At 33.9% G+C, this 27,279-nt stretch overlaps 3 protein-coding genes across 3 annotated transcripts; all 3 read left to right on the top strand.

The window, feature by feature from the left end:
- The first annotated feature begins 14,296 nt into the window (after positions 1-14,296).
- LOC148171992 ((E3-independent) E2 ubiquitin-conjugating enzyme UBE2O) lies at positions 14,297-18,319 on the top strand. The gene is made up of 9 exons (XM_088040676.1): positions 14,297-14,827; positions 14,875-15,018; positions 15,143-15,327; positions 15,376-15,700; positions 15,747-15,950; positions 15,996-16,172; positions 16,221-16,511; positions 16,561-16,849; positions 16,900-18,319. Exons 1-9 carry the CDS (start codon positions 14,396-14,398, stop codon positions 17,973-17,975), a joined length of 3,123 nt encoding a protein of 1,040 aa, XP_087896802.1. The 5' UTR covers positions 14,297-14,395; the 3' UTR covers positions 17,976-18,319.
- A 121-nt stretch (positions 18,320-18,440) lies between these two features.
- Positions 18,441-19,350, top strand: LOC148171993 (nuclear movement protein nudC). The gene is made up of 2 exons (XM_088040678.1): positions 18,441-18,613; positions 18,657-19,350. Exons 1-2 carry the CDS (start codon positions 18,510-18,512, stop codon positions 19,348-19,350), a joined length of 798 nt encoding a protein of 265 aa, XP_087896804.1. The 5' UTR covers positions 18,441-18,509.
- Positions 19,351-19,417: 67 nt separating this feature from the next.
- Positions 19,418-20,224, top strand: LOC148171994 (uncharacterized). Its single transcript, XM_088040679.1, has 3 exons — positions 19,418-19,760; positions 19,818-19,937; positions 19,992-20,224. Exons 1-3 carry the CDS (start codon positions 19,418-19,420, stop codon positions 20,192-20,194), a joined length of 666 nt encoding a protein of 221 aa, XP_087896805.1. The 3' UTR covers positions 20,195-20,224.
- Positions 20,225-27,279: the final 7,055 nt, after the last annotated feature.

Below are 27,279 nucleotides of genomic sequence, written 5' to 3' on the forward strand. Positions count from 1 at the left end.
ACATTTGTCAGTGTCGGAAAATTGCAACTGGTTTAATGTAAACATTGGGAGGTGATGACATGACAAATTTTAGAGAATAAATCACATTTTTTGCAAATTGGTTTATTAGTATTAATAAATTTTGCATACATGTTACAACAAAAGCTTAAAAATGTTTACATTGTCACAAATAAAAAATTGGTAGGGAAGAACAACCTGCCCAAATTTTAAGTCTGTAGCATTAAAATTCAAAAATGGCAAACTTTTGGCTCGTTTTTAAAACAAAAATTTCCAAAATTTGTCTTTTTTGTGTTACATTTGTGTTCTTTGGCAAAGAGGTAGAGAAGAACAATCTGTACAAATTTACAATTGTGTAATTTGGCACCATTAAAAAATAGTTGGAGAAAAATAACTTCTCTAAATTTCAAGTCTGGAGAATTAAAATTACAAAACTGACAAATCTTACAATTAAAACTTGCTTCATTCCAAGTATAAAAATTTCCAAATCTTGTTTTTTTTGTTCTATAATTTTGTTCTTTGGCACAATTGAAAAACAGGTTAAGTATGCAAATTCTACCAAATTTAGTACAAAAGTACAAAAATTACAAGTTCTAACAAAAAATATGCCAAAATTTTGACTTGTCTTCAAAATTTCTGAAATTTGTGTTTTATGAGTTACAGTTGTGTACTTTGGCACAGTTGAAAAATAGATAAAAGAGAACAACTTCCCAAAAAATCAAGTCAATAAAATTAAAATTAACAAAACTGACAGGTCTTACAATTAAAATTTAGAAAATTTTAGCACCCTTTTAAAATAAAAAAATTTCAAAACTTGCCTTTAATGTTCTACAATTTAGTACTTTGGCATAGTTAAAAAACAAGTTACGAAAGAAATCTCTGCTAAATTCGATTGTTCTAGCATATAAAGTACCAAAATTACACGTTCTAACAAAAAATGTGCTAAAATTTTGGCTCGTCATTCAACAAAAATTTCCAAAATTTGTGTTTTTTGTGTTACATTTGTGTTCTTTGGCAAAGTTAAAAAACAGATAGAGAAGAACAATCTGTACAAATTTCAAGTCCATAGCATTAAATTTACAAAAATAACAGAGTTTACAATTAAATTTTTCAATTTTTTTTTATCGACTCAAAAATAAAAATTTTCAAAATTAGTTTCATAGTGTTGATCAATTTTGTATAAAATGTGCAACAAAAGTTAAAAAATAAACAAGTTGTTGTCGAGCATTTAAACCTAGAAAAGCTCATAACATTGTAAAGCTGCCTGAAGAATAGACTCCTCCATCTCGTCCATCACACCATCATCCCCGCCCATTATTTATTTAAATTTTTATAATTTCTTAATCGTCCTGTCGACATCGTGCATGCACTCATCAGTAATGAACTTGGCAGTGAAAGCTATCATCGAAACTTTGCGATGGCGTAACTCTTAACAGTTCAATTAACCGTTGGAGCGCAACTTGCGCCATCAAAGAGCTGATTTTTGATAAATGAAAGAACAACTGCGTTCATCACGAATTAATTCCATCTGTGGCGCCGAAGTGACTTCAATTTTTTCTTTTGCGTTCGTTGCACAATTTTTTCGTGGGGCAATGGACTTTTGTTCTTCGATTTTTGTTTGATTTTCTTGTATCTAATGTAGCAGGGACAGGTTTGGCTCGTTTTATGTCGGAGGATTTCTGTTGGTAAACATGAGCGGCTTCGGTAAATAGGGAATTTAATGGCGTTTAACGTTACTTTATCGCACTTTGTGTTGTTTGGAGACGTTCAAGCTTGCTAAGTTGGCAGGATTGTTGATTTCCCGTTTGGATTTGTTAATCAGCGCTTCGCTTCTGATTGATATTAAGGTGACTTTTATGGGTCGTAAAACTGAGAGTTATGTGATAGAAAAATTTTGGTATTTGCGGACAATTTTTCTTATAAATTTGTTTTTCACTGTGGGCCAACACCCTCATAAATTTTGATATGCCAATCTGATTCTTTAGAGCAATTAACGTTGTACCACCATCATCGTTAGATTTTATGGTATTGTTATTATGTGGTGAAACATTGTTTTCCACTCGATAATTTTTTATCTTCATGCTTCCAGCGAAATCATTTTTCTTAGTCGAGGAATGAAGAATCGATTTTCTCAGGTTCGTGATGCTAGAAACAATTAGATTACACTCGAAAAAAATCAAGAAATTAATTGCATGTCCTGGAGTGAATAAGTAGGTTATTATCCTGTTTACTATTGTCCTTTTTTATCTTCGATCTGTATAATTAATGAGTCTGGGTTTTGTTCACGCCCACGTCATGGTCACATTCGCGTGTATATTTCAAATAATTTAATAAATGGATTGTGTTGTGTCTTGTTCTCTTTCAGAAAAATGACGACTGGAAAAATCTCATTTAAAGTCCCATTAATATTATCCAAATGGGCGAGATAAATAAACGACTTATCCCATTTTTTCGGACTAATTATTACTACCAAAAGCTGTTAGAAGGTGCCAAAACAGAAAAATGTAAATGAGACGCTTGTTTGCCGAGATCGAAATCTGCGGCTCCAAAACTAAAATTATTACCCAGCAAGAGTGCACTTTTTTTCCCAACCACAAACTTCGTCTAATCCGAATCCAAAATGATTAATTATCTCATCTCGTTCTTTCAACGAAAGGTCATTGCTATTTGAGCGTTGTTTATGCAGGAAAAAATCTTCAATTTCGACCGGAAAATTTTAATTATACAAACTTTTTTATTCCAAACCTGTTACGATTTTCTTGTAATTATAATAATTAAGTGTCAGTGCATCAAATCAAAACAACATTCCTTTATTAGAAAAACAAAACGGATTACCGATTAATCCGCTCTTTAATTCATATTTTGTGTACAGTTTTCGGTGTTTTGACAGGTCGTAATAAATCTCCGATCAATTATGCAGATTTGTAACGTTTAGATGACGTTTTTCGGACGGGGATTAGTGTAAAAAACGGCCGGGAGATTGGAAAATAATTGGCGAAACAAACTGGAGGATTATCTTGATTAAAAGTGGACAAATTGTTGGGGTCAGTTCGCTTTTTCTTGCGTACTGACCGGAATAAACGCTATAAGTCAACATGGCACCTCAAATTGGCGAATCGTGTTACTTTAGCCCACTCGTCTAAGAAAAAGATAAATCTTTAGAATTTTAAAAAAAGGATGTCAAATTTATTTGTATTACGATAAGAAAATTCGCAGAAGAGCTACCGATGACTCAACAAACGTTGAACTCATCAGTGGCAAGGCCGATGGTGTAAACCTCCACTTATTTAATAGTTTAACAGCCAATTAACGAAGATTTCCCACAGTTATGCTATTATAGTACGATATCAAGGACGTTTATTCATCCGTACAGCTGGAGGCGGTGATTTCAGATCTAGATTCAGCTTCACATGGTATAAACGAAATTCTGAAAAATTTGCCTCTCACAAGGTGGACATCAATAATTTGATATTAATTTGGTTTCATCTAATAATCATAAATAAGTTCTAGAAGAAGTGGGAAAAAAACTTGTTAAGTACAGGTTTTGGTAACGTATGGTTGTAATAAGCGAGCCGAAATGAAAATTATTCCAAAACACTTCCGGCTAAATGTAAATTTGTAATGTGATAAATGTCAGTGATTTGTTATTGTCTAAAAAAGCAGATAGATGATCAAAATCAATGATTTGCGTATAATGGATGGCAAAAAATACTTGAGAAGTTTTTAAGTAGTGTTGGCGGAAATTAAGTCATAGATTCGATAATCCGTTGGAGCTTTGTGTGGGTAATTGAATTAGTTGGCTTTCGACTACAACATTGTAATGTTGTAAGTTTGCTGAGAAGGTCTGTGACAATTTTTTTTCGAAAATCTCAACTTTATTCTTCTAAAAATAGATGAGTTACAAATTTTATTAGAACGTGTTATCAAATTGCAAAATTTACGTCTATCTTTAAAAAATTTTAAATTTTGACTCTATCTATGTATACTCTTGTAACTTCACACAGTAATTGATAAAACCTAAAGAAACAAACTCTAGAAATTCCAAATTTAGAGACTTAAAAATAGCCGATTTACAATTTTTTTAAAATTAGTGATAGATTTTTAATTTTTTATGCACCTAATCTCAAAAAAATTCAAATTTTGGAATCATTTTACGTACAACATTGTAATTTTGTAAAGTTGCTTAAAAAACTGAAGACAATAAGCTTCAAAAACCTCAACTTTATTGTCCCAAAAATAACCGAGTTACAAATTTTATTATTTATAACATATTAGGAAATTCAAAATTTACTATTGTTTTCAATGTTTAAAATGTTCTAAATTTTGACTTCATCAATGAACATATTTGTAATTTCACCAAGCCATTAAAAAAAGACAAAGTAAAAAGCTCCAAAAATCTTAAATTTGTAGATGCAAAAATAGTCGATTTACAAATTTTAAAAACTTTGTTACGAATTGCTAAATTTTATTGTAAAACAAAACTCAAAAATTTTAAATTTTCGAGTCATTTGACGTACAACATTGTAATTTTGCAAAATTGGTAAGAAAGTTTAAGACAATAGGTTCCAAAAATCTGAACTTTATGCTCTCAAAAATAGCCGAGTTACAAATTTTATTAAAACGTGTTGGAAAATTCAAAATGTACGTTTTTTTCCAATGTTTAAAATGTTCTAAATTTTGATTCCATTTATGTAAAATTTTGTAATTTTACACAGTTATTAAAAAAAGGTCAAAGTAACAATTTCTAGCAATTTCAAATTTATAGATCTGAAAATAGCTGATTTACGAATTTTTTTGGAACGTACTAACAAATTACAAAATTTACTTTTGTTTTCAAAGTTTAAAAATTTCTAACTTTTTACTCCATTTATGTATAATTTCGTAATTTCACACGCTAATTAAAAAAGATACAACAAATAGTCGATTTACAAATTTCAAAATTTTGAATGCATAAAACTCAAAAAAAAATTATTTTTTAAATCATTTCACGTATAACACTGTAATTTTGTAAAGTTACTACAATATTAAAGACATTATGATTCAGAAATCTCAACTTTATTTTGCTAAAAATAACCTAGTTACAAATTTTATTAAAACGTGTTGGCAAATTTAGAATTTGCGATTGTTTTAATGTTGAAAATGTTTTAAATGTTGACTCCATTCATGTACGAATTTTAAAAAATAGATGACTGATTGCAAAGTTTTTCTTTTGCAATAAAATTTAAAAAAAATTTAATTTTTAAATTATTTGACGTACAACATTTTAATTTTATTTGGTTGCTACAAAAGTCTAAAACAATAAGCCCCAGAAATCTCAACTTTATTGTCTCAAAAATAGTCAAGTTACAAATTTCATTATAACGTGTTAACAAATTCAAAATTTACTTACGTTTTCATTATTCAAAATGTTCTAAATTTTGATATTATTTATGAACAATTTTGTAATTTTAAATTGTAATTTAAAAATATTTTAAAATAACAAACTTCAAAAGTCTTAAATTTATAGATCTAAAGTTGATTTACAAATTTATGGAAAACCACCGACAAATATCGCAAACTTTTTTTTAAACAAAATAAAAAAAATTGACTCATTTGACGTACAACTTTGTAGTTTTGCAGTTTTGCTGAGGAGATCTAAGACAATAATTTCCGGAAATCTCAACTTTATTTTTCTGAAAATAGCCGAGTTACAAATTTTATTAGAACGTGTTAGCAAATTGCATGATTCACGTTTGTTTTCAAAGTCCAAACATTTTTTTTTGACTCCATACTTGTATAATTATGTAATTTCACACATTAATTGAAGAAGGCCAAAATAACAAACTCCCAAAAATTCAAACTTATAAACCCAAAAATTGTCAATTTACAAATTTATGAAAAATTATCGACAAATATTGCAATTTTTTTCTTAAACGAAATGAACAATTCTATTGTTTGACTAATTTAAGGTACAACTTTGTAACTTTTTAAAGTAGCTAAGAAAGTTTGTAACAATAATCTTCAAAAATCTCAACTTTATTCTCCCAAAAACAAATATTTAAAAAATTCGGCTTCAGATATTTTTCACGCACGAACTCTAAACAATAGATCATTCCAGGTGATCCGCCGAATCGAATCCTCTTATCTGAAACACGCAACTAATAGCCCATTAGTAATAGAAACCACATTTCATCTAAACCAGCTTAGAATTTCTCAGAAAATGAGACCCGAAATTATCTCCAAATTCAACTAATTAAATGCAATTCGCCGCAATTCGATAAGCGAAATTAAAGACAATTTCCAAAACAGAATTTTTATCTTGAAAAAGTCATAAATAATGCTAATGGTCAGTTTTAAAATACACGATATTTAAATTAATTTAGACATGGAAAAATCCGCAAAAACCGTTAGAGTTTTTACAGTTCCAGGTGGAAGCTCCTGCAAATCCTGCAAGTATTCATGTAAATCACGCTGAGATTTATGACATTTCGGAGTTTGCACGTGAAGCAGATCGCAGTCACGATTGTATAAGTCTAACTGCGAATAAAATGGGATTATTAATATTAATATCATTGCAGGAACGATTGGAGATAAGGGAGGAAAATGTGGAGAAATTTTGCAAACTAACTAGGATATAAATTCCTTGAACCGGTTGAAAATTTACGACGGAATTACATAATAAATATTTTTTTCTACAACGTAATCTCGTGTGCCATCTCCATTAAAAAAATCGCCAAGTACATGTTCAGTGTCACAATACCCGCAAAAGTTCAGCAAGTTCAGCAAATTTGAATTTATTCCCGGTACCGTTGGGCCAAACATGTTTCAATTGAAAAATCCTAGGATTTCGCACCCACGGATTTTCAAAAAGTCGGCCGATATTTTATGCAACTTTTGTGGGTTATTGTAACAGGTGTTTGACCCATGCAGCCTTAATTCAGCAATGAGATTGTTCGGGTGTGTTTATTGGATTCAGTGGGCGTCTTGGACGAAGGATTCGTGTTAAAAACAAAGTACAGTTACAATGGGTTATGAGATGGTTTTATGGGGCAGTTAGCAACTTTCTGGCCACTTCCCGGATTTTCCGGGTTACGCACGTCATTTCATTTTTCTTAATTCAACCCACTGGATGTTAAAAGAAGATTCTTTCGTGTTCGCGCTGAAATTGTGGAAATTAAATTAAAAGATGTGACGTGGTTACATTCCTACATATTCTCCGATATTTATCAATATCACAAACCGATAATAAAATAAAAACATCCTGTCTTAAAGATGTCAATAGCCGCTGAAACCGGATTAAAAACCGCGTCTAAATTTACAACGTGGAAACAAACACGCTTTGAAAATTCATAAAATCCATGGAGATGTCGAGGACTCGTACATACCATCGAGTAAATAGCATGTTTACAAGGCGGCGAAGAAATTCGAGTAAAATTAATGTCCGAGATGCATCACCTTGGAATTAAGAAGCATGCAACATGATCGATTTACTGCATTCTGTTCAGTTTCCGAAGTTAAGCCAAATTTTCTTATTTTTCAGTCATTTAGTAATTAATTTTGTAATTCTAGACACTTATTAATGAAGACTAAAATAACAAGCTTTATAAATATTATATTTCTTATGGTTTAAATAGCCAAATTATCAAAACCAACCTAACCAACAAAAAATATATAAATTAAATTCAGAGGTTTTACTACTTTACAGGCTGTAATTAACTGTGCTAAATTAAAAAAAAATTAAACAAAGCAAATTTTAGAAATTGTACAATTTTTTATTTCTAAAACACTTTAAAATGCACACGTTGCTATTAAATTCCATAACTTTACCAATTTAAATGCAAAAATTATGAAATTTAAAGGATTTACCACTTTAGAGTCTCTAAACAACTGTGCTAAATTAGAAACATTTAAAGCAAATAACAGAAATTTTGGAAAATTTTACTTTAGAAGCAAACCGTATTTTTCAAAATTTTTGTTACAAAGTCTGTATTTTTGCCGATATTAATGCTAGAAGAATAAAATTTCAGGAAGTTATTAAGAATTATATGTTTGTTATTGATGTCAAATTATATAATTTTAAAACTAAAAATGAAAATTTCAGAAACTTTTATTCTTGGAACGTCTTCAAATTGCATACATTGCTATTAAACTCCATAACTTTATCAATTTTAATGCAAAAAGATTGAAATTCAGGAGTTTTAGTAAGACTTTAGAGGCTCTAATTAACTATACCACATTACAAAATTTTCGAACAAATGGCACAAATTTAGGAAAATTTTATTTTAGGAGCAAATCGTATTTCCCAAAATTTTTATTAAAATCCGTAATTTTAATACTACAAGAATGAAATTTCAGGGAATTATTAAAAGCAATATGCTTATTAATTATACCAAATTATAAAAGTTTAAAACAGAAAATAGGAATTTAAAAAATTTTTATTTTTAGATCGACAAAATATGAACACATTGCTATTAAATTCCATAACATTATTAATTTTATTGCAAATAATATGAAATTTGGAAGCTTTAATACTTTAGAGTCTCTAATCAACTAAGCTAATAGAACTAATGACATAAATTTTGGAAAGTTGTACTTTAAGGGCAAACCGTTTTTTCCAAAATTTTTATTAAACTCTGAATAAAATTTCAGAGAGTTTTTAAAATCTATTCGTTTATTAACGACGTCAAATTACATAATTTTAGAATAAGAAATAAGAATTTTTGAAATTTTTTTTTTTAGAACGACTTCAAAATGCCCACATTTCTAGTAAATTCCATAACTTTATCAATTTTTAAAAGTATGAAATTTGAAGGATTTACTTCTATAAAGCCTGTAATCAACTGTGCTTAATTAGGTAAATTTAAAACAAATGACAAAAATTTTGGAAAATCTTACTTTAGAAACGAACTATAGTTTCCAAAATTTTTATTAAATTTTATAACTTAGCCGATTTTCATGCTAGAAGATGAAAATTAAAAAAAAACAACATGCTTATTAATGATGCCAAATTACCTAACTTTAAAACAAGAAATAAAAAATATAGAAATTTTTATTTTTAGATCGACTTAATAATGTTATATTAATGCATACATTTTTATCAAATTACATATCTTTACCAATTTTAATGCTAAAAAAATGAAATTTGAAGAATTTACTACCTTAGAGTCTCTAATCAATTGTGCTAAATTAAAAAATTTTAGAACAAATGATAAAATTTTTGGAAAATTTTACTTTATAATCGAACCGTATTTTCTAAAGTTTTATTAAATTTTGTAACTATGACTATTTTAACGCTAGAAGAATAAAATTTCAGGGAGTTATTAAAAACGATATGCTTATTAATGCTGTCAAATTACATAATTTTAGAACAAAAAATAACAATTTTAGAAAATTTTATTTTTAAAACGACTTCAAAATGCACACAATACTATTAAATTTTTCATACCTTTACTAATATGAACGCAAAAAGTATAAAATTTAGAGGTTTTACTACTTTAGAGACTTTAATTAACTGTGCTAAATTAGAGCATTTGAAAACAAATAGTACAAATTTTAGAAAATTTTATTTTTGAAGCAAGTCGAATTTTCCAAAATTTTTATTAAATTCTCTAACACTTTCGATTTTAATACTAGAAGAATGAAATTTCGGGGTGTTATTATAATTTATTCGCTTATTAACAACCCCAAATTACATGATTTTAGAACCAGAAATAAAAATTATAGAAATTTTCATTTTTAGAACTACTTGAAAAAGCACGCATTGCTATTAAATTCTATAAGTTTACCTATTTAAATGCAAAAAATTTAAACACTGACATTTATGCTGAATTATAAAATCGTAAATAGATGCGAAAAAATTCGTTTTCAAACTTCAAAAATTTCTAAATTTTGACTACATCCATAAAGCATTTTGTAATTTTAAACAATGACTAAAAAGGTTTAAACCAACAAGCTCCGGAAATCTGAAGCAAAAAATAACGTTGAAATTTGGCAAAGTTGTTAAAGACACTCGATGTAAAAAGCCCCGGAAATCTCAACTTTATGGTCATAAAAACAGGCGAGTTACAGCTTTACAAAAACGTGTTGTAAATTACGAAATTTACATTTCCTTTCTACACTCAATTGACTACATTCTACCGTTTTTTCCTCCTCTAAGTCCAACATTTGGAGCTCATGTATTACCACCTAATTAACTACCATAATACATCGTGTAATGACGCATCATTAGACACGTAGTACCCTTTATGGTATGTCTTCAGATTTGCAAATGAGGCGGTACGACCTACAAGAATTTCCAACATTAAAATTCTACTTGTACTTCAAGTTTTGCCAATAAATCAGAGATGATGGTCTCTGAATTCAATTATTAACCCATTGGGAGCAGGTGATCTCGTACTACCTACGAAGAAAATTGTCTTATGGGGTACTCACCATGTTCCCACGTTGAGATAATCGGAAATACCAAAGTGACAAATTTGAGATGTGCAAGTTAAATTTGCATTTTTATGTAGAAAAAGTTGTCGTGTTAAATTTGTTTTATTGCCAAAAAACAGTTTGGGACGGAAAGATAAATTTGGTGGTCGCAAAAAAAACTCTTCAACTTCTTTAATTGTATAAGCAGAATTAGCTCAAGCGAATTTAAATATTTGTTGTAAAATGAATACACTGTTGTTGACGTTTCGTTTACGGTTAAATCAACACGCCCGCATATTTGCGCATAAATGTATTCATTTTTTTGTTACTGTAGTACCATTAATTCCCCAAAATCTGCGGTTTTCCCCCGAAAGCAGCACCTCAAGTTTGAACTCTACAACCATTCGAAAAATCCACGTCCAGCAGGAAAAAGATTAGAATACTTAATTAAATCAGGTACTTTCGCATTCCCACCATGACCTTTACAAATCGCCCCTTAAATGCTTTTATTCCACTATAAATAATAAGTAGTATCGTTGCAGGAATAAATCCTGCCACCTTGCATCGTTATCCTGCTGCAAGGTCGGCCAAGTTCGGGTCATGGCTCACTAGATGGCAATACTCCGGTTATTCAACCATCACGTGCGTACATGGGCTCATACGCGAAATATGTAGCACGTTCCCGTTATGGGCTTATCTCATCATGGGTGCATCCATGACGTCATGTTTGTTTCGCCGCTATGTCAATCATTGCAACGCAAAATTCTTTAGTTAACAATGATGGTAACTGTACAGACTCGTATTATTCTTTCTTCTTTCTCCAGAACTTGTTCCAGCGCTTGGAGGGTCCTAAAAAGAACAAGAGTACCTGTTGAAAGAATCTTAATGCAATTTGGCGTAATAATGGTGGAGTGCCATGAAATTATCCGTTATTTGGGTTGTGGAGGAATTTTGAGATGGTGTGGGCTCCGGTGGGTCAATGACGAAAAGTGCGCAAGAATTTGCTTTGCTACGATGTCAATAGCCACATTAAACCGGATTACGAACTAAATTTATGGGAAGTTTTCTGTAAAACGGTTCATTTTTGCACGAAAAAACACTTTGTGACGGCTGTTGTTTCTAAATTGACGCGCGAGTTTGAATTTCAAGCCCATTTTGTCCCGGCAAGTGATTTTTTCGTAAAAATAATTCTTCTACGCCTAAAAAGCAGCTCATAGATTTTGAAATCTGATCAAAACTTAAAACATTTTTAAAACATTAATTTAAACCTGAAAAACAGGCATCTGTTAAACATTCTTCGAGTCGAAGCTCTGTTAATTTTAATTTTTTTTTTGTTACTTTTACTTGATTTATTCGGCGAAAATAAAAATAAAAAAATACTCTGTTTATCAATTGGACCTCAAGAGAGAGAATTTAAATTCTGACTTGCAATTTCGGCGTCATTGAATGGTGTTATGTAACAAAGATCCAACTCACAAAAATTTTTAATGAACTTCATCGCTTTATTAAATCTGTTAAGCTTTATATGGATCTAAAATTCTTAAAGCTAATAGTCCAACTGAGGTCCTACATCAGTTTTACTGCACTTTTGCACTACAGAATCGGTAAAATTAAGACTTGAATAGCCATAATCTCCGTTTTTAGACGACACTGGCTGGATCCTTGTTGTGTAACACCATTCAATTAATCGTTTTTTAAACATTTAGATTAGGGTAAAACTACTAATAATCAGTACCATTAGCAGATTTTTCAACTTCAATTTTAATAATTTCAATAATTTTTGTTCTACGTCTGTATGATCATTGTCATTTTTCTCAGAAAAACTTTAATTAGTTGTAAAAATAGTTGTAAATGTTCAGATAATACCACTCTCGACTAATAGTAGGCACCATTTTAAAACACCAAAAATTGCAAAATTGTAAATTGGTATAATAATAGTTATAATTCTAACAAAAATTATTTATTGTAAAAGTCTTTTTTCTTAGTTTTTTCTTGACTTAAAATAGCACATTTGCTTTCTGCTTTTTCTCTCTCAATTTCCTTTGTCTTTTTTGGTTCTTTGAGAATTTTTTTTTCGATTTTTTGATTTTTTAATCGAATTTTGAAGTATGATGAAAGAACTTTAATGTTTTAGTTAAAATAAAAAGCAAACTTAACTTGTTTTGTTAATATAAATCTTCAGAGAAAGAATCTGAACTAATCAATAAAGTAAAATTTACGAAAAAGTAAAATTAAAAAGCGTCAAAATATATGCAACACATTTAAAATTGAACAAATATGTCGATACGCTGTGATATTTTCAACACAGGAGTTAACATTTTTTTGGGGTAAAATACAAAATAACTTCACTATGATTCTGCATTAATTTAATTTTTTTTAAAGTAAAATAGAGCAATTTTCTATTGTTTGCAAAAAAAATCGTATATGTCATTCAAAGCAAAAATAAAGCTTTGTGTGCTTCGCCTATAATGGCTCAGTACACAAAGCTTAATTTTTTCTCTTAATGACATAATATACTATTTTTAGTATTTGTGGATGATAACTGCATGAAAAAGCAATTTTAAGATTCGTAAAAATGAATCGTTTTCGCTCAAAAAACGCCAAAAAAGCAATTTTTTGAAAACAAACTTTTTTTATCAGGATCACGACTCTGAAGATTTTCTGTCTAACGTTATGTTAATTTAAAAAAATATGTTTGGTTTGATTTTATAATTACAGTCGACTCCGCTTAATTGGGCCTCCGGATAATTGAGACATTTTATAAATGACGGAATCAAATATACAGTATGTTCCCGGATTGAGTTCACATTAAAAAAATTACAAAGGAATAATATTTTTTGCTTAATTTAAAATAAATAAATCTTTAATTAACACTTTAATATTAACAAGCTGTGTTCTTAAAATCGGAAAAAACAAAAAACAACGAAGAACTTTTTTATTTTTAATTTTGCAAAAAATGTCAAAGGAATGAAATTTGTTCCTTAACTCAACCAATTTCCACTATTTGATTGACCCATTACCTGTTTTAGCCCATAGTTCAATTCTAACTCGTAATTCTTTAAGACTGTTTCGAATTTTCTCAATTATTGTTATGGATGCAATTGCATTTTTTTTCGAATTTTTTAAGGCTTACACATTATTGGGTAAATTTTTCTTTGATCTTTAACGCATTACTTGATATTGTGAATCCACAGCCTGCTATTATTTAAATACGATTACAAAATTTAATAAATAAAAATAATGAAAAAATTAATTTTAAGAGTAGAAACTAATAATTTTGAAATTTTAATTGCAGATTTATCTGTTTTGAAATAAGCAAAAAGTGTTATTTCTTTGTCATTTTTTTTGTAAAATGGAAAATAAACTTTTTTTCCCTCTTGTGAACTCAATCCGGGGACATACTGTAGGTAAAGTTTCTCTTTATTATTGGGACAAAACATCAAATAATCGGCATAAAATGTTCTGAATTCCACATTTTCCGAGAAACAAAATATAAATCGCATTTTTCCAAAAGCAAAATATAATCAACTAGACAATTTACGACTCCCCACTAAGAATTGGACTTATTAGTCCGCACTACACGTGTCGGTTTCAAATTTTTAATGTCTCGGAAGAATTTAAGCATTTTAACTCTTAAAAACATTGGCACTTGGTTTTTTTGTACAAATTATTGTTTTTTTATAATTAAGTGTAAATAAAAAAAAAACAATTTTTTTCTTCAAAATTTTATTAATTTATAGGAATCTCCGGATAATTGGGACAAAATACATTTTCCGGATGTGTCCTTATTAAGTGGAGTCGACTGTATTAATTTTTAGCGCGTTGAGATAAACATATAGGCAACTTTTTATACAGTTCTGCAAAGTTGGCTGCACTACTCTCCCCTCTTAATTCCTCCGCTGTCATGCGCACGTCGAAACGTCAAAAAACCTGATCGCATTGGCCATTTTAAAAGATTTTTCTATCCACTTTCAAAATCGTAGTGTAGTTTTCAACTCCAACTTCAATGTCCGTCAACGCCGAAACCGTCAAAGAATTTTATGCCCACGATCTCGTCTACAAATTCGATGATCGCAAACGAATCACCTTTGGGGTAGTAAGTGAGAGTTACGAGGGCTCCGACAGCGACGAATATTCAGCCCTTCAAAAGGGCCAAATCCTCGTGTCATGGGCGAATTCCAGCAGGAAACAGATATGCAGACAGAGCAAAGTGCATTTGATGAGTCGCAACATTATGCCGGGGGATATCGTAAGAAGGTTAGAAGAAGGGAAGGAAACCCAGCGAGGGTATTGTAAAAAAACCAAACAGTTCGCCACTGTGCAGATTGTGGAGAGCGATAAAGTTATCGAACATGTTGCGGAGAGTCGGCTGTGTTTCGTGAAGCCTTTTGATGTAGGGGATGCTGTGGCTTTAGGGGAGAAGTTTGGAAGGATACAGGTGAGAAGGGGTGATTTAAAGGGGGTGACTTATTTCGGGGGTTGCAGAGCATCGATCAGATGATACGCATGCAGGCCAAATGTGGATCAGTCGTGGAAGTCAGGAGCAGCATAAATTACGGGATTAGGGACTATTGGAATCTTTCCATAAATGGGGTGTATTTGGGGCCTGGATATCCTGGACAGACTGTGGTAAGTATCCCGAATTTAACGGGAATTTTGTACGGTTAACACCACAATCGTGTGCGGTTTTTGCCGACTTTTTTCCTCCTTTTTATGCGTGTTTTTTTCTTTAAATTCTCTAAACGTTTTTAAGATTTGCACGCCCATGCACCTCAAAGACGCGAAATGGCTGAAAAAATCGAAAGCCATGAAGCGCCACATGGAAATCGGCCAGACTTTCACGATCCAGAGCATCGAAATCTGCCTGATCGAAGTCTGGTGGTGCAGCCCTAACGGCCACACGGAATACGCCGAGCTGAAAGAAGACGAAATCAAAAGGTAACTTGTCTTTTAACCAACCGAAAAAAAAATGATGAAAATTTTAAGATTAAAAGTCCTGCCTTATTCGGATCATTTACTTATAAGCGATCGCCACTTGTTAAAACTAAAACCCACCGACATTTTGCTAAAGAAACGCGAATGGATAAAGAAAAAGTCGCTGCAACATTTGCCCAACAAAGTGCCTAGAAACGAGAAGAACATGTGTGCGGAACCGATCGATGCGGAGAATGACTGGTGCACGGATGAAGAGGAAGAGAAGGAAGAAAACGGGGAGATTACGTCGTACAGAGTGGCGAAGATCAAGCAGAAGAAGAAGCACTGTCCGCCGAAAATGAACAAGTTTTCCACTGGGGCCATCGTGGCCGTGGAGGTGAGTTGTACCGTTGAAAAACCCCCTTATTCTCACTTTTCTGTAGGTTCTTTGCACCGACTCGAAAGCGACGGTGGTGTGGCAAGACGGCAGTGAAGAACAAGACGTTCCCACCACCGAACTCTACTACTCTGTTTCTTTAGATGATCACGAGTTTTTCCCGGGGGAGTGGGTCGTGCCTAACGCTAACGACAACTCCGACAAATACGGTGTCGTCCAAAGAGTCAATTTCCAGGAGAGGACAGCTGAGGTACCACCCCAACCCCCTCAAAACAAATTAACTATTTCTCTTCAGATCAAGTGGTTTACTCATTCCGACAACGACCAGCAGCCCCAGGAGCTCTCGACCACCGAACTCAGCGTGTACGATCTTAAGAAACACGTCAAGTATGTATTCCGTCCAGGGAGTGTGGTCAAAGCCAAACCCACGCAAGAGTACAAAATGGGGAGAGTTATTGATAGTTGTCCCGAGGTGAGTCATCCACCTCACATGGAGCGAGAGTTTTAGGGGTGTTTTTAGGGGTACGTCATCGTCCAGTGGTTAAGCGGCCCTAAAGAAAACTGTTGGCCTCACAACATCGAACTCATCCCCGAAAGCGAAGACTTTGAATTTCCCGATGGCTTCGAAAGCGATGACGATTTAAGCGACGATGCGTACTCGTGGGAGACCGAAAGCATTGAGTCGTTTGAAGGCGACGTCACCGATGAGATTAATTTGCAGAACATGGCGGCCAAAGTCGATTTTATTAGAAATAGAATTAGTTATCTTAGGGAAGTGTTCAAGCAGCACAACATCAGCAAGAATTTCCACGTGAGTAAAACCACGGAGAACCAGCAAACGAATTTATTTCGCATTTTAGTTTCTTAGGGATCTCTTCTGCGTTTACGACAATTCCAGTTATTTAGATAAGTATTTGGGCACCTCGTTCTTTAGCTTAGAGAGCAAGCATTTTCAAGCTTTGTTGCTCGAGACGAAGAAAAAAGCCAAGGGCATGGGGATTGAGTTGAGGGGGCGCTTGTTCTCCAAGGAGAACCTCTCGTGTCCACCGAAGACGAAGAACGCCGAGAAGGAGAACATCCAGAAGATGATCAAACTGGAGAACAAAGTCAACGCTCAAATCGAAAGCAATAGGGAAAGCGGCGAGTCCTGTGAGTGAAGAAATTCGAAATTTCGTGCAATGTTAATGTTTTGGTAATAGGCCCCCCGACCCCGGAGAGCGCGGAGCCCCCCGAAAAATCCCAGGAGAACCTCTGCGTGGAGCTCCTCGTCATGCTCAAAATGCGCCTAGACCTCGCTTACGCCGAAATCATCAGTCGCATCGGCGGTCGCCAAGCTTTAACCGTCCTCACCAACGCCTCTGAAAACCCCATGAAGCCGTCACCGAGCAACGCCGCCTTACAAAACTCTCTTTTAACCCCTGAAGAAATGTTAACACCTCCTGTGTTGAAAATATCGCCGCCGATCGATATTTCCACCAAGGAGGCGTTCGTAGTGTTGGAGGAAGCGCCCGACACTCACCGGTACTACTCTAGTAAATTTGAGCCTAAGGAGCTTCAGCGGTTTCTAAGTGCGCTTCAGAAAGAGTACAAGTTGATGACAGAGTCGCTGCCTCCAGGTGTGTGGGTGCGAACGTACGAGAACCGATCGGATCTCCTCTCAGTGATGATCCGAGGGCCGGCCAATACTCCCTACGAAGACGGTTTGTTCCTCTTTGATATCCAGCTGAGTGTGGACTACCCGCGGAACCCGCCTTCGGTGCACTTCATTAGCTACATCAGCGAGGCTCTCAACCCCAATTTGTACGTAGAGGGGAAAGTCTGCGTGTCTTTGTTAGGAACTTGGATGGGACGCGGCAGCGAGGTGTGGGGCCCCAACAGCACGCTTCTTCAGCTCATTGTGTCAATCCAAGGGTTGATTTTAGTAGCGGAGCCCTATTATAACGAGGCTGGTTACGAGAGACAGACTCACACCCAACAAGGATACGAAAACTCGCGTACTTACAACGAGTATGTATTGTTGAAACTTGTACAATCGATGACGGAGTTGCTGAACGCGGCACCGAAAGTATTCCAAAAGGAAGTTCTCGCGCACTTTGAAGCGAACGGAGAGAGAATGTGCGAAAGGCTGATGAAGTTCTGCGAAGAGGAGCCGTTGAAACCGGAGTTCCCGTTGTTACCAGTGAGTAAAGGGTTGAAATTGTCGCTGAAGTCGGCGCTGGGCGGGTTTAGACAAGCGCTGAAAAAGGCGCTAGCGGCGAAGGAAAAGGTTTTGTAAAGTTGTTAAATTTTCTTGTTGAAGTTTCCATTGTTGATTAATAAAAATCAGATTTGTTTTTTGTTAAATTGGATTTTGTTAATGTTTAGTTGTTATCGAAAAAAAAGCACAAATCGTCTGGTATTAGATCTAAGTGTTTCAAGCTACCTGTTTGTGATTTTTCTGTGATTACAGTGCTACTATTTTTTATAATAGTACTTAAGAACTGAAGCAATATTGTAAGTTTTTACGTTAATATGTAGGACTTTGTTAGTGTTTCTTAGGAAGTTCGGTTTGCTGCTGCTGGCTCACTTTTCCAAGTACTTTGAAATACATTTTTAGATCTCAATAAATTCTAAAGTTTATTACGTGTTTTATTAAATAAAAGAAGTAGGTAAAATAAGAGAGTCTTGAAATGTGAAGATTCTAAATTTAAAGAATCGATATATGCGACAAACTACAAGCGGTAGTTCTAAAATACGGTAGTTCTACAGTGAACTGTCACTGTCAATCGAAGCAGAAATAAACAAACTTTTTAAACCTTTTTATCTTACAATGACGGACTCAGGCCCCCACGACGACCTCCTCTTCTCAATGCTAAAAGAATGCAAAACACTACCAATTTTCCTCGACCACGTTTTCGGCTTCTTAAATCGAAGGTTAGTTAACATAACCTTAAACCACACTAAATTTTATTTCTAGGACAGACTTTTATCATGTCGCGACTGAACCGAGATCCCCAGTAGGCCTCCTTCCAGGTGTAGCTGAGCAAACAGTCAAACAAATTTTTTACAAGTGGAAACCCGGAGAAAAGACACTGGTGCCGGCAGCCCCCATTGCGCCCAAACCTCCTGTGAAGCCCCGCAGTGATAAATTTACTCCCTCGGACTCTTATAACGGTGCTGTTTTTGATACTTATAGTTGGTCTCAGTCATTACTTGAAGTGGATGTTGCTGTGAAGCTCCCTGATGGGGCCACTAAAAAAGATTTGTCTGTGGAAACAGCCCCTGAGAGGATATCAGTGAGGTTAAAAGACGGGACTGTGTTGGTCGAGGGTGAGCTTTGTGAGAGGTGTAAACACGACGTGATTTGGTCAGTTCAAAAAAATAAATTAGAACTGCATCTGGATAAATGTAAAGAGCTTTGGTGGAACTGCTTCGTGAAGACTGAACCTAAGTTAGACGTGACGACTTTGGACTGTTCTCGACCTTATGAGGAGCTCCCTGAGGAAGCACAATCAAAAATTGAAGAACTCCAGTGGAATCAAGAGAGGAAAAAATTGGGTCTGCCCACATCAGATGAGTTAGCTCTCCAGAAGATCTTAGAAGAGTCTTGGAACGCCGAAGGGTCACCTTTCAGCGGTCCGTTTGACCCCAGCGCTGTCCAATTCAACTAAAAACTTATCTCCACTTTTTGTATCCAATAAAAATAGAAAAGAACTATCAGTATCAGTGTCTTTTAACATGTCTGTAAGCGTGAACACGATTTTAATTCTCCTCAGCGTTCCTGTTTTAGTTCTAAGCGTCCACCGGACGTACGACGGTTACGACTGCCCCCCTGGTTCCCCCAAGCACCACCTCATCGATTGCAACTTCTGTAAGTGCGACAGGGGCTACCTCGTCAACTGCACTCATTACATTTGCACCCCCGACGCCCTCATAGCGACAGGCGACGAGAAAACCTGCGTCGAAAACGAAATCAAATACGATAACTGCGTCTTTTGCCGATGCCGCAACGACACGTGGGTCTGCACGAAGCCTCGCTGCAACACCACGCAGCCTCAGCTTAAGAAGCGCTCCATTCCAGGTAAATCCGAAGATATTAATTAACACTCTTATTCATTATCACGTCCTTCTTTTTTAGAGACTTTCTGCATCTTCAACGGCATGAAAAAACGTGTGGATTGCGGCAACTGCATTTGCAGAGACAACGAGTGGGAGTGCTCGGAAAACGCGTGCGAGGCTCACAGCAGACAAGTGCGCTGTAAGTACCAGTGGTACGATTTGGTTCCTCGAATTAAAAGTGATTTGTTTGTAGATATATCGTTCTTTGAAGATGATCTGAAAGATGTGCCCTGCGCCCCTCGAGATGTGTTGGCTTTGGAGTGTTCGATCTGTCGTTGCAACGAGAATTCGGTGGGGTACCGTTGCGAGCCTGCGGAGAACTGCAACGAAGATGTGGGGGAAGACGTGTTGATTAGATCCGGGAAGATTTTCATTGATATGTTGTTTAAGAAATAAATGTACGATTTGAATAAATTTTTAACGAATTTCGATTTTTTATTTACTTTTTATTTATTGGAGTTTCTACATGTTGGTAGTTCTGCAGTGTCAGAAATAGCTACAGTAGACTCTCGATAATTTCACGCTGAATCCAAAAACATGATAATTTTTTAATATTTGTCAATAAATAACCGAGTTATGGCCGTTTAAAATTTTGGGTTGCCGCCAGAGGGTCAAATTTTCAAAGGTTCGAAACAATTCATGCTCGATATCTCGGAAACTATTTCAGATATTGAGATGCGGTTTGCGCCATTGTTTTTCTCGCGATTTTTTACATAAGAAATAGTTTTTAGATTTTCCAATAGTCGAAAGTTGCAAATTTTCGCAAAAATTTATGACTAAAACTATGGCCAAACTTCTCATACCGATATCTCACTTATTTTTTAGAGTAAACTTGAGTTATTATACACCAGTGTACGCAGAATTTTACGCAGATTTCAAATCTGGGATTTAAATTCAGATACGACTGCAAATCACCGAGTTATGGCCGATCAAAGTTTCGGATAGTTGATTTTCATTTTTTCTCATTTTTCCCAATATTAAAAGTTAAATATCTCGGAAACTATTAGAGATCTTGAGATGCGGTTTGCGCCATCGTTTTTCTCGGCTCATTTTACGTTAAAAAAAGTGCTTTAAAGCCCAAAATTCGATAGTCGATTTTTCGCGAAAAAAAATTGCGACTCAAACGATGAAAATTTTTCATTTTTTTGAATTTTTGGCATAACTTGCAAACTATTTGTCCTATAGATCTCAAATTTGGCCAGTAGATAGATTTTAAGCTCCTCTTTCGACTGATATATAATTCAATGCTATTAAACGTCATTTTCATTTTGAAAACATTGATTGAAAATCACCCTAAAATGATGTTTTTAAAACCGTTTTTGGCCAATACCTCGTTTATGTATTAAGCAAACTCAACAAATTTGGTCTCATTTTACGCAGAATTTCACGCTGAATCCAAAAATATAATAATTTTTTAAAATTTGTCATTAAATAACCGAGTTATGGCCGTTTGAAATTTTGGGTTGTCGCCAGATGGCCAAATTTTTGAAGGTTCCAAACAATTCATGCTCGATATCTCGAAAACTATTTGAGATATTGGAATGCGGTTTGCGGCATCGTTTTTCTCGCGATTTTTTACATAAGAAATAGTTTTTAGATTTTCCAATAGTCGAAAGTTGCAAATTTTCGCAAAAATTCATGACTAAAACTACGGTCAAACTTCTCATACCGATATCTCGCTTATTTTTTAGAGTAAACTCGAGTTATTTACATCAGTGAACGCAGAATTTTACGCAGATTTCAAATCTGGGATTTAAATTCAGATACGACTGCAAGTAACCGAGTTATGGCCGATCAAAGTTTCGGATAGTTGATTTTCATTTTTTCTCATTTTTCCCAATATTAAAAGTTAAATATCTCGGAAACTATTAGAGATATTGAGATGCGGTTTGCGCCATCGTTTTTCTCGGCTCATTTTACGTTAGAAAAAGTGCTTAAAAGCCCAAAATTCGATAGTCGATTTTTCGCGAAAAAAAATTGCGACTCAAACGATGAAAATTTTTCATTTTTTTGAATTTTTGGCATAACTCGCAAACTATTTGTCCTATAGATCTCAAATTTGGCCAGTAGATAGATTTTAAGCTCCTCTTTCGACTGATATATAATTCAATGTTATTAAACGTCATTTTCATTTTGAAAACATTGATTGAAAATCACCCTAAAATGATGTTTTCAAAACCGTTTTTGGCCAATACCTCGTTTATTTATTAAGCAAACTCAACAAATTTGGTCTCATTTTACGCAGAATTTCATGCTGAATCCAAAAATATGATAACTTTTTAAAATTTGTCATTAAATAACCGAGTTATGGCCGTTTGAAATTTTGGGTTGTCGCCAGATGGCCAAATTTTTGAAGGTTCCAAACAATTCATGCTCGATATCTCGAAAACTATTTGAGATATTGGAATGCGGTTTGCGGCATCGTTTTTCTCGCGATTTTTTACATAAGAAATAGTTTTTAGATTTTCCAATAGTCGAAAGTTGCAAATTTTCGCAAAAATTCATGACTAAAACTACGGTCAAACTTCTCATACCGATATCTCGCTTATTTTTTACAGTAAACTCGAGTTATTATACATCAGTGAACGCAGAATTTGACGCAGATTTCAAATCTGGGATTTAAATTCAGATACGACTGCAAGTAACCGAGTTATGGCCGATCAAAGTTTCGGATAGTTGATTTTCATTTTTTCTCATTTTTCCCAATATTAAAAGTTAAATATCTCGGAAACTATTAGAGATATTGAGATGCGGTTTGCGCCATCGTTTTTCTCGGCTCATTTTACGTTAGAAAAAGTGCTTAAAAGCCCAAAATTCGATAGTCGATTTTTCGCGAAAAAAAATTGCGACTCAAACGATGAAAATTTTTCATTTTTTTGAATTTTTGGCATAACTCGCAAACTATTTGTCCTATAGATCTCAAATTTGGCCAGTAGATAGATTTTAAGCTCCTCTTTCGACTGATATATAATTCAATGTTATTAAACGTCATTTTCATTTTGAAAACATTGATTGAAAATCACCCTAAAATGATGTTTTCAAAACCGTTTTTGGCCAATACCTCGTTTATTTATTAAGCAAACTCAACAAATTTGGTCTCATTTTACGCAGAATTTCATGCTGAATCCAAAAATATGATAACTTTTTAAAATTTGTCATTAAATAACCGAGTTATGGCCGTTTGAAATTTTGGGTTGTCGCCAGATGGCCAAATTTTTGAAGGTTCCAAACAATTCATGCTCGATATCTCGAAAACTATTTGAGATATTGGAATGCGGTTTGCGGCATCGTTTTTCTCGCGATTTTTTACATAAGAAATAGTTTTTAGATTTTCCAATAGTCGAAAGTTGCAAATTTTCGCAAAAATTCATGACTAAAACTACGGTCAAACTTCTCATACCGATATCTCGCTTATTTTTTACAGTAAACTCGAGTTATTATACATCAGTGAACGCAGAATTTGACGCAGATTTCAAATCTGGGATTTAAATTCAGATACGACTGCAAGTAACCGAGTTATGGCCGATCAAAGTTTCGGATAGTTGATTTTCATTTTTTCTCATTTTTCCCAATATTAAAAGTTAAATATCTCGGAAACTATTAGAGATATTGAGATGCGGTTTGCGCCATCGTTTTTCTCGGCTCATTTTACGTTAGAAAAAGTGCTTAAAAGCCCAAAATTCGATAGTCGATTTTTCGCGAAAAAAAATTGCGACTCAAACGATGAAAATTTTTCATTTTTTTGAATTTTTGGCATAACTCGCAAACTATTTGTCCTATAGATCTCAAATTTGGCCAGTAGATAGATTTTAAGCTCCTCTTTCGACTGATATATAATTCAATGCTATTAAACGTCATTTTCATTTTGAAAACATTGATTGAAAATCACCCTAAAATGATGTTTTCAAAACCGTTTTTGGCCAATACCTCGTTTATTTATTAAGCAAACTCAACAAATTTGGTCTCATTTTACGCAGAATTTCATGCTGAATCCAAAAATATGATAACTTTTTAAAATTTGTCATTAAATAACCGAGTTATGGCCGTTTGAAATTTTGGGTTGTCGCCAGATGGCCAAATTTTTGAAGGTTCCAAACAATTCATGCTCGATATCTCGAAAACTATTTGAGATATTGGAATGCGGTTTGCGGCATCGTTTTTCTCGCGATTTTTTACATAAGAAATAGTTTTTAGATTTTCCAATAGTCGAAAGTTGCAAATTTTCGCAAAAATTCATGACTAAAACTACGGTCAAACTTCTCATACCGATATCTCGCTTATTTTTTACAGTAAACTCGAGTTATTATACATCAGTGAACGCAGAATTTTACGCAGATTTCAAATCTGGGATTTAAATTCAGATACGACTGCAAGTAACCGAGTTATGGCCGATCAAAGTTTCAGATAGTTGATTTTCATTTTTTCTCATTTTTCCCAATATTAAAAGTTAAATATCTCGGAAACTATTAGAGATATTGAGATGCGGTTTGCGCCATCGTTTTTCTCGGCTCATTTTACGTTAGAAAAAGTGCTTAAAAGCCCAAAATTCGATAGTCGATTTTTCGCGAAAAAAAATTGCGACTCAAACGATGAAAATTTTTCATTTTTTTGAATTTTTGGCATAACTCGCAAACTATTTGTCCTATAGATCTCAAATTTGGCCAGTAGATAGATTTTAAGCTCCTCTTTCGACTGATATATAATTCAATGCTATTAAACGTCATTTTCATTTTGAAAACATTGATTGAAAATCACCCTAAAATGATGTTTTCAAAACCGTTTTTGGCCAATACCTCGTTTATTTATTAAGCAAACTCAACAAATTTGGTCTCAATTTACGCAGAATTTCACGCTGAATCCAAAAATATGATAATTTTTTAAAATTTGTCATTAAATAACCGAGTTATGGCCGTTTGAAATTTTGGGTTGTCGCCAGATGGCCAAATTTTTGAAGGTTCCAAACAATTCATGCTCGATATCTCGAAAACTATTTGAGATATTGGAATGCGGTTTGCGGCATCGTTTTTCTCGCGATTTTTTACATAAGAAATAGTTTTTAGATTTTCCAATAGTCGAAAGTCGCAAATTTTCGCAAAAATTCATGACTAAAACTACGGTCAAACTTCTCATACCGATATCTCGCTTATTTTTTAGAGTAAACTGGAGTTATTATACATCAGTGAACGCAGAATTTTACGCAGATTTCAAATCTAGGATTTAAATTCAGATACGACTGCAAATTACCGAGTTATGGCCGATCAAAGTTTCGTATAGTTGATTTTCATTTTTTCTCATTTTTCCCAATATTAAAAGTTAAATATCTCGGAGACTATTAGAGATATTGAGATGCGGTTTGCGCCATCGTTTTTCTCGGCTCATTTTACGTTAGAAAAAGTGCTTAAAAGCCCAAAATTCGATAGTCGATTTTTCGCGAAAAAAAATTGCGACTCAAACGATGAAAATTTTTCATTTTTTTGAATTTTTGGCATAACTCGCAAACTATTTGTCCTATAGATCTCAAATTTGGCCAGTAGATAGATTTTAAGCTCCTCTTTCGACTGATATATAATTCAATGCTATTAAACGTCATTTTCATTTTGAAAACATTGATTGAAAATCACCCTAAAATGATGTTTTCAAAACCGTTTTTGGCCAATACCTCGTTTATTTATTAAGCAAACTCAACAAATTTGGTCTCATTTTACGCAGAATTTCATGCTGAATCCAAAAATATGATAACTTTTTAAAATTTGTCATTAAATAACCGAGTTATGGCCGTTTGAAATTTTGGGTTGTCGCCAGATGGCCAAATTTTTGAAGGTTCCAAACAATTCATGCTCGACATCTCGAAAACTATTTAAGATATTGGAATGCGGTTTGCGGCATCGTTTTTCTCGCGATTTTTTACATAAGAAATAGTTTCTAGATTTTCCAATAGTCGAAAGTTGCAAATTTTCGCAAAAATTCATGACTAAAACTACGGTCAAACTTCTCATACCGATATCTCGCTTATTTTTTACAGTAATTTTTCCCAATTTTCAAAGTTAAGTTACTATTAGAGATATTAACAATAACAAAGAAATACGCCAGCAGAACATTTTCATTCGTACAGTGACGTTCAAAATAAAGTGGTACAGCTATTGAACGAAAAAAAATGCTGAAAATTGAACTGTTGAACTACCAATAAGACGTTTTTATAACTACCAATTATAGATACGCTAATTATTATTAACCTACAAGCGGTAAAATAAGCAAACCACTGTATAAGTAGTCTATCGGGTGTTCCTTGGATTGCTGTACATAGGAAAATAACATAAGAATTTGAATTTAATTTTTTTCTTGCTCTCCCAAACCTTTAAATTCATTTAATTAATGGCGTATTATGCTTGAGCAAACTTTTATTTATTTATTACAGCCTTAGTAAAAAATTGAATCAAAAATGTGAAATTTCAAATTTTTCGCTTGAAACTTTATTTTGCCTGCCACTGTATTTAAAGTTGGTTTCTCAGTTTCTTAACTGCAACCCATAGAGCACCCCTAATAGTAAGAGATGCATGATCTATTAATTGAGTATTTATTTACTATTAATCCAAGCTAATTGTTTTATAACATTTGACAAATACTAAAAAAGGGTTTTTTTAAGTTTGCTGCCGCGGTTGTAGATAAAATTTTGAATTGCATTCGTGTCTTATTGGCTGAAAATACTCCAACAACTGGAGCTAACGCTCTCGCGTCCACCTTTTTCTTTCGTGTTTTATAGATCTACTAACACACTTATACAATAAATAACTATTAATCACTTATTATGTAATAATTTTAAATCGAGAGAGGCTTCCTCTTGTGGCGAGATTACGCAACCACAACACCGGTAGTTGCCGCCCATGTCCCGTAATAAACCAGGAGCAGGGTGCCGCCAACTTCCAGAAATGTTAGTGTCTGTAGACCAAAATGAAGTTCGTTCTTTTGCTCGTACTTGTGGTTACCATTGATTGTTCTTTGTTTCGCCACAAAGTGAGGTATCCTCAGTGGCTGCAAAGACACTCTGAGAGACTGAAAATTGGGCTCCCTGCTTTTCTTGTGGATGATAAAAATGGCGTTCATCCTCATCATGAGAATGTAGAACATCTCAAGGACGACAAGAGTTTCGGATATCATGAGGATCCCAAGAATGACGGAGATCATGAAGAACACAAGAATGTCGGACACCACGAGGAACACAAGAATGTCGGACATCATGAAGAAGTCAAAAATGTCAAACATCATGAAGAAGACAAGAATGTCGAACATCATGAGGAATACAAGAATGTCGCACATCATGAGGAACACAAGAATGGCGGACATCATGAAGAGCACAAGAATGACGGAGAACATGAGGAACCCAAGAATGTCGGACATCACGAAGAACACAAGAATGACAAACATCACAAAAGTGGGACTCTAATAGATGACGAAGACTTCGTCAAGAATCGAAGTGGAAGCGG

Source organism: Gnatocerus cornutus, chromosome 7 (assembly GCF_029298725.1).
Source record: "Gnatocerus cornutus isolate USDA-ARS CGAHR chromosome 7, icGnaCorn1.1, whole genome shotgun sequence".
Taxonomy (NCBI): Eukaryota; Metazoa; Arthropoda; class Insecta; order Coleoptera; family Tenebrionidae; genus Gnatocerus; species Gnatocerus cornutus.

What these genes read in the sequence shown, in the direction of transcription:
- LOC148171992 (XM_088040676.1), top strand. Translation starts at nt 14,396, where the DNA reads ATGTCCGTCAACGCCGAAACCGTCAAAGAATTTTATGCCCACGATCTC. An exon ending in AGAAGTTTGGAAGGATACAG is followed by an intron (nt 14,828 to 14,874) that starts GTGAGAAGGGGT and finishes CGGGGGTTGCAG; the next exon opens with AGCATCGATCAGATGATACG. An exon ending in TCCAGGAGAGGACAGCTGAG is followed by an intron (nt 15,951 to 15,995) that starts GTACCACCCCAA and finishes ATTTCTCTTCAG; the next exon opens with ATCAAGTGGTTTACTCATTC.
- LOC148171993 (XM_088040678.1), top strand. Translation starts at nt 18,510, where the DNA reads ATGACGGACTCAGGCCCCCACGACGACCTCCTCTTCTCAATGCTAAAA. An exon ending in TTCGGCTTCTTAAATCGAAG is followed by an intron (nt 18,614 to 18,656) that starts GTTAGTTAACAT and finishes TTTTATTTCTAG; the next exon opens with GACAGACTTTTATCATGTCG.
- LOC148171994 (XM_088040679.1), top strand. Translation starts at nt 19,418, where the DNA reads ATGTCTGTAAGCGTGAACACGATTTTAATTCTCCTCAGCGTTCCTGTT. An exon ending in TAAGAAGCGCTCCATTCCAG is followed by an intron (nt 19,761 to 19,817) that starts GTAAATCCGAAG and finishes CTTCTTTTTTAG; the next exon opens with AGACTTTCTGCATCTTCAAC. An exon ending in TCACAGCAGACAAGTGCGCT is followed by an intron (nt 19,938 to 19,991) that starts GTAAGTACCAGT and finishes ATTTGTTTGTAG; the next exon opens with ATATATCGTTCTTTGAAGAT.